The sequence below is a fragment of the Ursus maritimus genome, unplaced genomic scaffold (assembly GCF_017311325.1).
Source record: "Ursus maritimus isolate PB19 unplaced genomic scaffold, ASM1731132v1 scaffold_16, whole genome shotgun sequence".
NCBI classification, from domain to species: Eukaryota; Metazoa; Chordata; class Mammalia; order Carnivora; family Ursidae; genus Ursus; species Ursus maritimus.
In genome coordinates this window covers 30171795-30183444 of record NW_024424008.1, presented here as the reverse complement: position 1 = coordinate 30183444, position 11650 = coordinate 30171795, and the positions used below count along the sequence as shown (strand labels likewise).

Here is an 11650-nt window from a genome sequence, read left to right as displayed (position 1 = left end):
GAGCCCCACATCAGGCTCCTCCGCTGGGAGCCTGCTTCTTCCTCTCCCACTCCCACTCCCCCTGCTTGTGCTCCCTCTCTCGCTGGCTGTCTCTCCCTGTCAAATAAATAAATAAAATCTTTAAAAAAAAAAAAAAGAAGCAGGCTCCCAGCAGAGCAGGGAGCTCTACACGGGGCTCGATCCCAGAACCCTGGGATTACGCCCTCAGCCGAAGGCAGACCCTTAACGACTGAGCCAACCAGGCGCCCAAGATTTTATTTTTTTAAGTAATCTCCATACCCCACGTGGGGCTCAAACTCATAACCCTGAGATCTAGCGTTTCACACTCCACCATCTGAGCCAGCCAGGTGCCCCCAGCCCAGACGTTTTTGCACGGATTTACCCATCTGCGTTTAATCCCGTAGGCGGTGACCGCATAGGTTTCAGGGGAGGAGCTGTCCTAATTGGACGGGTCTTCACCTTCCACGAGGTAGAGGGGATTTGAATGTGGATGGAGGTTGTACCAGAGCACCTCCAGGCTTCCTTCCATCTGGATGTGCTAGTGTTCTAACTACAACCCCTTCCAGAAACAACACAAACTTTTAAGGCAAACAGACTGGAGATTGTGCTGCCTTTTGGTTCTACTTTGAGAAGCTTCGCTGTCACTGCAAGAGCTCAGTGCTGACGTGAAGCGCATGACAGAATTGTGCGGCTGTGGCTTTGAGAGATGCCGAGTGTCTCAGACCTCATTTGGAGCAGACAGAGCTTATGAACAAAGCCATTCCCATCCAGCAGATGCACTCCCAAAGCTCAGCAATTTCCCCATGTTCCTTCTGTGGACAAAAGGATTTTAAAGACGATAATTTAATGCTTTTTTGGATTCCTATTTCACTTGAATTGATTTTAATACCACCTTGTTACAGAGTCACTGAAAGTCACATTTTCATTTTTGATGAAAAAGAAATGAGGTTTAAGTGCGGAGAAAACCGAGAAATGGGGCATTCAATGGCATTCCTTGCAGAGGTGATCAAGGCATGAGGCTGTCAGAGGAGAAAGCAAACGCCCAATGCGTAATAGCTTTAAACACTCATTTTTTCCAATTACGATGAGCGATGCTGATCTATTCATTGGTACTAATTACTGCACCATGTTAGGCATGTTGGAAAAGGTGCCAGAGATGGTAAACAGTCACTTTTTAATCCAGAAGAACAGTCTGAGGTAAAATTCTATTAATTCAAATAGCTTGGAAACAAAAGTGACTTGTAACGATGTCCCACAGCCCCAAATTAGAAATAGTGTTCTCCCTGTAGTTTCCCAAGAAAACCCCTGGCTCTCTTGGTTCTGGAAGCAGCACAGACCCCGTCTCACACGGTTCCATTTTTGTGCTGACGATGCCCTTCAGAGCAGGTGTTTCTCACTGCAGCCGGCTGTGAATGACATCACCAGACTTCATCGGCTCACAGCCTGTCGTGTGCGTCGCGGTGCCGCAGGCCTCTGCCGATCGGCTTCGCGATTTTGAAAAAGCCCAACCCAGGACGGAGGCGGCGGCATCGGCAAGGGGGCCTTGCAGGGCTTTAGAGGCATGGGTGCTACTGCCCTCGTTGCCATGGGGCGGCAGTCCCGAACGTGGCCTCCACGATTGTGTCAGGGAGCCCGTGACCCAGGAGAGGAAAACACGTGACACCTTGATTTTTTTTTTTTTTTAAATGCATCTCTAAAATTTAGCATCGAAAAATACGTATCATGCAGGCAGCGATCCCTAATGAGGTAAGTGCTCTCTGTGATTTTGTCAGAGACCGTCACCACTTCAAAGTTGGTGTTAGGCCATGTGTCACATCCTAATAAATGTGTTAATAAGCACATATAAATTTGTTTTTTAATGTGATAACTATCAATTATCCACTTCTTTTGTGAACTTTTAGGTATTATTTTATACATTTAAAAATACTGTTCTTGGAGTGCCTGGCTCGCTCGGTGGAGCATGCAACTCTTGATCTCGGGGTTGTGAGTTCAAGCCCCACGTTGGCTGTGGAGATTACTTAGAAATAAAATCTTTAGAAAAAATATTATTCTTCATGAAAAACAAGGAAAGACCTGAGGAACTAGCACAGAACCAAGGAGATGAGGGAGACATGACAACTAAATCAACAGATAGACCGTGAATTGGGTCTTTGAGCAGAAAGAAGACAACAATGGGACCATTGGAGAAGTCCAAGTGAAAGTCTGAAATCGAGTTAATGATGGCTTCTTAGTCTTGACAAGTGGACCATGGAAATGTAAAGTGTTAACAGTGGGAACACCAGATGCGTGTCACTCAAGAACACTCTGTACTGTCTTTGCAACTTTTCTGTACATCTGACTGGATGGTGAGAGGCCCAGTGTTGGGTCTGCTGCCTGCTCCCAGAGATGTGTGGGGTGGGAGTTCTGTGCCCTCGCAAGGCCATCACTGCTACAACTCTGAGGAAATGGGAGGGACCAATCCAAAGACAGGGAGAAGTTTTCCAGAGAAGTAAAATAAGTTGCAGTGTATTATGGTGGGAAAGATGCAGCTCTGGGTTCAGAGAGGGCAGGCTTCATATTGGACCCTGGCTCCAGCTTTGTGCTCTGTGGCCAGGAACTGTTCTGGGCTTCCTCTTCCCCTTTGTGAAGGGAAGCCATTAATAAAGGCCTTAGCAGGGTCGTTGTGAGGACTAAAGATGTAATATGTCCACGGAGGTCGTCCTTCTGTTGGTTTTAGCTGGTGCGCTGTTGTGCATACACGCCAGGCACCACGCTAAACATTTGCACAAGTTATCTAACTTAATCTTCATGACATGTGTATTACACAACCATGTCATCATTCGGGAACCTGAGAGTCAGAGGCTCAGTGACCTCAGCACCCAACGACACAGACAAACTTAAATTCAGGTCCGTGCTAACGGTAGTTCGTAGTTTGCCTTTACCTTCTCTTAAGGCTTAGCCCCGACGGCCCAGTGGCCCTGGTTACTGGGCGCTCTTTGCCTTCCCTGGCCCCGGAATCCCCTCGTGTTTGTTCAGCTGCTCCCCGCGGGGATGTGGCCCACGGTGCTTGGCTTGTCCGCGCCCGAGATTGCTCAGCTGAACGCTGAGGGTGTTGGGCAGTCCCCGGTCTGTCCCGGCGTGGAAGGCCCGTTCTGCATTCCGTGAATTTTAACTGCTTATGCCAGCTGTTTGATGGCATGATTACTGTGTCCCTGAAGCCACAGTTTTTCTCATTTGTTTTGGGCAAAGTTGGCATTTCTGTGTCATTTTCCCAGATTGGAGAGAGAGGGGAAAAGACAAGAGTTCTAAGATTAGTGACCTTTTAAAACCATGGCAAAGAAAATCAAAGCACCCCGAAACCAGCAGAGGCCACTATGACATGTACCTGTTCCTTAATTGGGATTTTATTAAAGGATTACTCTAAAGGACATGGAAGTAACTTTATTTTTTTGTTTCCTTCCGTGATTAGGGAGGAGACACCGTGTGTCAGTCACCGTGTAGTTGCCAGTTACTTCAAATTAAAGTCTATTGAAGGGGGATTAAAAAAAAAAAAAGGTAGTGATGTTACGTACCAGGGCAGATGAATTTAACCTTAAAATGTTACGAGGTAACGAGCCTGATTTCTGAACTTGACGTGGGCATGCATGTTTGTCTCGAAATGAGAACACGGAGAGGAGCACTTGTCCACTCGGGCTACTGGGTCTGTGGGCCCCTGACCGGCTCTCTTGTTTTTCAGTTTTTCCCCTACATCCTGCTGCTGGCGGCCGTCCTCCTGTACCTGCCCTCCCTGTTCTGGCGTTTTGCAGCTGCTCCTCATCTTTGCTCAGACTTGAAGTTTATCATGGAAGAGCTTGACAAAGTTTACAACCGCGCAATTCAAGCCGCAAAGAGCGTGTGTGATCAGGACCTGAGGGATGGTGCCAGCCCAGTTCCGAGCCCTCATGAGAACATGGGACAGAGGTAACTTGGCCCCCAGCAGGGATCTTGGCGGGTTTTGGGGTGTGGTCTCAGCCCTCCTCCTACCCATCTGGCCCTAGGGTGCCCACTGTAGTAGATGGGGAGGGGGCTGTCATCCACCTGCCCGCCCCACCATCTGTCCTCACATCCAGACGCTTTCCCTTGTTGAGAGGAAAGCCACTGTCTCGTGTTCTGAAAGGCAGGTGTGGCTGCGGTAACAGGTAAGGGCTCCAGCCACGTGCTGGCTTGGAGCTACTCCATAATGGAGAAGCACAGAGGATGATGGGGCCGCTGAGCTTGGAGAACCGGTGAGAGAGAAGTGGGGAACAAGTAGGCAGCACCTTGTCTTTTCACATTCTTCCTCTGGTTCCTCTTATCAACAAGGGTCATCATATTAATAGCTCTCATTTGTAAAATACTTAATGTACCCAGAGAAAACACAATCTCAGAGATATATTATCTCAGCCCTCAGAATGACATTACAACTAACTGCATTTATTGACTGCCTCCCTCTTCCCCAGATAAAAACACTGACCTCCAGCTATCAGTGGGAGAGCTGGGACCCCACCCAGGCCTGTGGGGCGGAAGCCTGAGCCCTGTACCCATGGAGCGGTCTGCCTCCCGGCCCTTGCCTGGAGGAGGCGCTTGCGTTCTAGTTGGGCCAGAAAGTCTGCTTTATTCTGCACCCCTGAGAAAATTGCACGTTTAAAACAGTAGAATAAGAACGGTCCACGTGTAGCATGTACTAGGAGCCAGGCAGTCTAAGAATTCGCAAATAGGACTCCTTTAACTAACCAGACCTTTAAAATACTAGGGGAGAGTGTCGTCTTCTTTTCTCACCGCTTTTATGCCCTGAAACGCCAGTGAAGTTCAAGGTAAAGCAGGGAGGGAGGAGAGGTGTTCGAGGTTTTTAGCCTGATGCCGTTCTGTGCGTTTACGTCTCTGATATCTGATCTTCGTAAGGGTTTCACGTGTTCTTTTGCTCCTTTGCGGTGGTTGTCCGTAGTCTGTGGGAGATCCCCGACAGCCACTTCAAGTACCCGATTGTGGAGCAGTACTTGAAGACAAAGAAGAGCTGTAGGAACTTAGTCCTCAAGTACGTCAGCTGCAGGCTGCTGACGCTCGGCATTGTGCTGTCCGCCTGCGCCTACCTGGGCTATTACTTCAGCCTCTCGTCGCTGTCCGACGAGTTTGTCTGCAGCATCAAGTCCGGGATCCTGAGAAACGACAGCAGCATCCCCGATCGCTTCCAGTGCAAGCTCATCGCCGTCGGCGTCTTCCAGTTGCTCAGCCTCATCAACCTCGTGGTCTATGTGCTGCTGGTCCCCGTGGTCATCTACACGCTCTTCGTCCCGTTCCGACAGAGGACGGACGTCCTCCGGGTGTATGAGATCCTGCCCACTTTCGACGTCCTGCATTTCAAGTCGGAGGCGTACAACGACCTGAGCCTCTACAACCTCTTCCTGGAGGAGAATATAAGTGAGCTCAAGTCCTACAGGTGTCTGAAGGTACTGGAGAACATTAAAAGCAGTGGCCAGGGCATCGACCCAGTGCTCCTCCTGAGTCACCTTGGCATGATCAAGATGGACGTCACGGACGGCAAGAGACCGGAGCCTGTGGAAATGACGACCGAGGAGCCGGGGGACCCGATGACGGAACTCAAAGGTAGGGTGAGCTCTCAGGGCAGAGGCTGAGGAGGCCCACGGGGCACCTTTGTGGCCGTTCTCCACCAACGAGCGACAGTCTTGCCCCCGCCCCTTATCACGAAACCATTTTCCTGTGTGGTCTTGGGTGAAACCCCTCAGTCCTGGGAGACAGAGGGCAAGAATTGGTGCTGCCCCAGATCGCCAAAGGACAGTGTGCTTTCTCCAGACTGTCCTCTCTTCCTCTCACAGCCTCTTCCCCAGGCATCCCTCCTTGCTGTCGTTCTCGCGTATGCCTGTCTTATTCTGTTCGCTTTGTCGCCGAACCTCTGGGCCTCTTGCCCGTTGTTCACCATCTCTTTCAAGAGACGAGTTCGTTGATTTAATTGTAGCCCTGACCTAACTTCCCTGTGCCCTGAAATGTGGGCTAAGAAGCAAAACCTGGTAAGGCGAAGAACACGAGATTGATAGAAGAGAAGGTAATTCCTGCTGTCAGTTCCTGCTGTGTGACTTTTGTCATAAATATTTGTTTTCCATTTTGACAGATTTGAATGTACCCAGTGAAATTAAAGTAAATAATGGAGAGACGAATGCTCGACAGAGACTTCTGGATTCTTCCTGCTGATGATTTTTTCCCCTTGAACCTGAGATCCGTGACTTCTGTGACAGGAGATTTGTATCGGCGGAAGCACTCTGTCAGGCTCCCAGCTGGTCCGCAGCAGGTGGTTCTTGGTAGAGCTGCTGAGTGTGCCTTATTGAGTCCCCAGTGAAAATGACGGTCCACAGAACGTTGTAGGAGAATGGTTCATGAACTGCCGAGGAGAAGCCCTACGGAGATGTGTAAACCCCAGCAAGTGTACATGTGTGAGTCCTCTCACATGGAAAGTGGGAAGGCTCATCAAAGAGTCGGGCCCCATTCGTACCTCAAAGAAACACCTTTCTGTAGAGATGCTGCCGTGAGACTCGGAGGGACCAGCAAGGACTTCAGGAGGCTTTTTGTGTTTGTTGTATGAAATAATAATAAACGTGTCGGGATACAGTTGGAATATGAATCTCCTATGTGCCCTTAATGACTGTTGCACAAGAAAAACATTCCCTGGCCAGCTGCGGACCTGCTGATGGCGGCGTCCTCCACTGGGGACAGTGCCGCAGTGGGCTCGTGTCCACCCAGGCTCTGCGCACACTGCTGCTCGTCAGCCCCGGTGAACCGAAACCGCCCACCGCTGTTCGCTGCGTTCCGCTCTGGAGGGCTCGGGCCTCCACACCGCTCCGCCTGGAAACGTGCTGAACAAGGCAGAGCCCCGGGGATATTTAACTGTGACTTCTGTTCTGAGAAGAAGGTTTCTCAGCATAGTGGGGAAATCTGGACATACAGAACAGGTTGTTTCCGTTTTCCGAGGGGTTCTGTGCGGTTCATTCCTCTGTTATCAAAAGTCTCGAAACAGGATGGTTTAAACAAATGAACAGAACACAAAATGCTTTAAAAAAAAAAAGGGACATTTTGCTTATGATCAGAACGTATAAATGACATCTGCCATATGGTGTGCTTGGACCCAGACCAGCTTAGCGGTTCATTTTATTTATATTTAAGCACATCTTTTAAAAATTCATTTTAATTTAGAATCCTGTGATGTCGGAACTGAGGCCATTTGGGAAGGATGTTCTAGCGTTGATGGAGAATTATAGAAGAAATGTTACAGACGGATATGTAACACCCAGGCATTATTTCATAAACACTGAAGGCCAGTTCAGAGTATGTAAAAACGTTTCCCAGTTCTAACCATGTAAATAGGTCCAAACTATGTTTACATTTTATACAAAATCCTTTAAAATTCTGTCTGTGGATCTCCGTATTTTTGTTCTTAGGAAGGTAACACATTATACTAAAGTAAGTAATCCTCAGGCACCTCAAAGGGTACGTCTGGCTCCTTGGGAGAGTTGTTTACCTAATCAAATTGCTGTTTGAAAAACAAAGTTAAATAAGCTGCTCAGAATATTCTGAGAATATTCTCTCTTTTCAGAATATTCACAGGATCAGACTTTAGTTGCGCTTCTGTGGTGGGTTCTGAGATGGAAAGCTAATGATAAGTCTTAAGGATGCAATCAGTGCTTTAAATTACTCTTATTACATGATATTTATTACCGTTGAATTAGTGTGACTTTGAAATGGCAGGAACCCAGATACTCCATTTTCCTTCATTTTTATATCGCCGTATCCAAGCGTTCCATCAAGCTCTCCACACTGCTTTCTTTTTACAATTTGAAAAGGTTTCTGAGAGCTATTTTTCTAGGATATTCTTTTTCTCCCCTAAAACTTCATCTTCTCTGTAGGCGGCCCCTAATTTGTACTTTGAAGTGGTAAAATAGATCCATTTTTTTAGGAAGCCAGCAACTCCGCAAGCCCTGCCACTCGTAACCCTTCCATCGGAGTTGGTGTAGTTGGAGTCCTTGACCTCTCTTCCTCTCCCTGTGGCTGCATGCTGAGCTCCAGTAGGTTCTGGCATGTCCCAGGCTCGTCATGCCCATCACTGACTCGTGGACATGATGAATAAGGCCGGTTCCCATCTTTGAGGAATTTAGAGCCTAGTCAAAGGCAGCAAAGGCAGAGGCAGGTACAAAGAAGAGCAGCCACAATAAAGGCCCTTCTAGAAAACTCCCAGCACCTGCTGTGTTCCCAGGAGACGCCATCCTGTTTTCCCATCTCCCAGAGCTTCTGTAGCTGGTGGTCTCGAGTCTAGTTGTAGTTTTTCCCAGAGGCTCTTTACCACCAGTCCTCCAGTGTGAAGCCGAGACAAAACGGTAACAGTGGTTTGGAACAGGAAAGAGTGCCACTGGCCTTCTGCACCTTACCTTGCAGGGGAGGGGCAGGGCGAGCCCGCGGCGGCCACGGCATCGCCCCTGAGTGACTGTCTGGAGCGAAGAGGCTGCGGTGGATGCCCGGGCCTGCGTTCCGGCGTGGGAGAAAGCGTTACCAGGAAAGTGAACTCCTCCATCCCCTGGGAGTTGCTGGCTTCAAGGACTACTTTTGAGGGCTCCATTTCCTGAGGGTACAGAGTCATTCATTGCTTCTACACAGGGACAGGCAGACCCTGACTGAGTGCCCCCAGGCTGCTGACCTTGTTTCCTGCCGCCTCTCCGGAAGACCCCCAGCTGGGACTGGACCCCATCACTCCGAGAGCAGTGGCCAGCGACCTGTTCACTTTTACCACAGGACAGGCAGAGACTTCCAGTGTAGACATTCTTAAAACTTTCGGGAAGTTACAAACCCTTTCCTATGATGCACACACAGCATGGACGCACCTGCCGGGCCATCCTCGTGCGCGCACCCGGGGCTGGAGACCAGGCTGCCCGGCACACAGCGGAGGCGCCTCGGCCCTCGCAGAAAGCCGCTTCCAGCAATGTCTCTACTCGGTGTTCATGTGGTCAAATCGTGTTTGCACACTTTAGAGTGTGCTGTACCTTCTGAGGAGTGGATCCCCTTGCTCAGAGTCTGGCAGAACAAGCCAGTTAAGAGAGCGGGTGGGTGGCAGGAGCCGGGAGCCATCGGGCTGCTGCCGCTGACCCGTTCAGCCTCTCCAGCGTGTGGAGACAGTGAGTGTGACACTTGTACAGTGCTTTGTCCTACTTTGTGGCTGTGCTGTGAAAATGCTAGAAACTTCCAGCTGGGTGGCAGGCCTTGTTGCATGTTCCTGTTTCTTTCGTAGATGCTGAGCCTCGGTGCTCTCCAAGAGGGAGCCACGGTGGGCCAGCAGGGCACTGCGGGCCTCGTTCCTGTGAGAGCCCCACTCCCACGGGCGGACTGTTGCACACTCTTTAAAATGTGTTCGCATTGGTTTATTTTGCTTGTTGTGAGTCCCGGCTCAAGAGACTGTCTACAAGGATGGGAGTTGTTAATCTGCTGTATTGTACGCTAAACCAGCGACTGGCGGGTGATAGGCGTTCTGTAAACATTTGCTGAACAGCCGAACACACGGTTAGGAGAAGGCTAGTTTGTGATTGATTTGCAAAGGCACACGGTCCTCTGCAGGAGAGGGGAGGGGACACTCCCTCGGCCTCTTGGTGGAGAGAGGAATATTTGTGTGAACGAGTAGGTCTCCACAAGTATGACCGTTCTTAGCTGCTTCCAGTGGCCACTCTCCAAGTTCAGTACAAGTTCAGTGTTGCCTGCAATGATTCGAGAAATTGGAGTTTTGAAGCTCCTGACCTCAGTCATTTCCCAGAACAACCTCTTGAAAAGGAACATTGATTGAAATGTGCACTTAGCACTGATTGGGGTTTTCATAGGAGGGCATGGAAATGAAATGGTCCCTTGGGGCTGTCATTGGCCAGGGACCGTGTTTTTCACACGTGATGTGAAACCTGGAGAAAGGGTTGGCAAAGATGATATTGTGTCATTTGTGGAACGTGATAGGTGTTAATTCACCATTGGTTTGTTCGGCCTGCTTGAAATGAAACGTAGTGTTTGGGGTTCTCTTCTTAGCCATAAAAATACTTGGTCACTTAAAGCATGCGGTTTGATCAGTGATTGTCAAGTTCTCGTCTCACTCATGCCACGAGTGCTCTCCCCTGCCCACCAGCGGAGGAAGATCCTTATAGAATTTGACGATGTCACAAGTGTTCCCTACAAAAGCTGACGCCATCCGTTCCTCTTTATCAAGTTGGCTTCTTAAAAGCACCATAATGACAGTCTAATGGAGTTCTGTGAAGTGGTGCTCTAGACGTACTTTAAATTATTTTTAATGACTAAAGATCTTCAAAACTTTTAAAGAAAAACACACGTGTTCTTTTCTGCTGTGTCATTTGGTAAGAACAATCGCTTTCTATGCCATGGAGATCAAATCCTTAAGAAAAGCACAAGACTCTTGAAAGCTCTGTGGTTTGGTGGACATTTTAGATTTCCACCTAAGTCACCTGGAAGGTCAAGCCGACTTCCCTTTAAGGAGGGAGCAGAGGCTGGAAAGCAAGGCTGCCCGTGTCTGTAGAGAAAGTGGAAACAATGTTTTGGTCCTGTACTGTGTGTCCACCTCAATAAAACCTCCCCCAGTAATGAAAAATGTGTCTTTTAGTATTTCTTGCCTTCTCTTCAGGGAAGATGTCACGGAAGATGAGTCCTGAAATGTCATGAGGCTCAAGGCTCCTTCCTCTCTGCTGGATACATAAAAATTCAGTAGGCATCATGGTGCATCATGGTACTTACCAGCATCCAGCTGGCGGTAACCAAAGGAAGAAAGTCCTTGATGAAGGGCCCACAGCTTCTGTAATTTCCAGAGCTGAAATCGCATGCTTTCTGATTGGGGATTGTGTGCGCGAGCTGGGCAAGGAAGGAACGGAGACAATATGGCATTAAGTACGGGTTGGCCTGCCCCCCTCTCTCAAGAGGGGGACGCCCTTCTACACGGTCACTTAAGACAGCTTACTGCCGTAGGTAATAAATCAGGGCCTTCCAGAGAGCTAGTACGGCGCCTGGCCTAAAGTAATCCATCAACGCCGGCTGCAGCCCTCCTTGCCTCCTCCTGCTCCCTATTTCCAAGGGCGGCACCCCAAGGAGCCTTGGAAGTTGCACTCAGTGTCCATCATTCCAGAACAAATCACCACAACTGTAACACCTTAAAGCAACACACCTTCATCATCTCCTGGTGTTCTGGGTCAGGGGTCTGGACGTGGCTGAGCGGCGGCCTCTGCTCAGGATCTGACAAGGCTGCAGCCAAGGTGTAGACAGGCTGCATGCTCCTCCGGAGGCTCAGCTGGGGAAGGAGCCACTCCCAAGCCCCCTCGGGTTGCTGGCAGAATTGATTTCCTTCTGTTCTGCTTCTTACCGGTGTTGGCAAGAGACCACCCACAGTTCCCTGCCACACTCTCCAACGTGACTGCTGGTGCCATCAAGCCCAGAAGAGTTGTGTCTCACCTCAGGGAGGGCCCAGCCCTTCTTTTACGAGTTTATACCTGCTTAAATCATGCCACTCATGATATCCTCCCTTTTGATGAAATCAGCTGCTTCGGGAGCTTAAGTGCATCTGTGGGATCACTTCAGCTTTGCCATACCCTATCACCCAGAGGCAAGTCACAGGTCC

The 11650-nt window shown here is 49.3% G+C and overlaps 1 protein-coding gene across 1 annotated transcript in view; it reads left to right on the top strand.

Moving 5' to 3' along the window:
- The window catches only part of PANX1 (pannexin 1), a 45354-nt gene extending 34728 nt beyond the window's left edge, over window positions 1-10626 (top strand). Inside the window, exons 3-5 of the mRNA XM_040630989.1 lie at window positions 3716-3939; window positions 4943-5601; window positions 6125-10626. Of these exons, the coding sequence (XP_040486923.1) occupies window positions 3716-3939; window positions 4943-5601; window positions 6125-6204 (963 nt within the window). The 3' untranslated portion in view covers window positions 6205-10626. The remainder of the gene's footprint in view (window positions 1-3715; window positions 3940-4942; window positions 5602-6124) is intronic.
- The last annotated feature ends 1024 nt before the right edge of the window (window positions 10627-11650 follow it).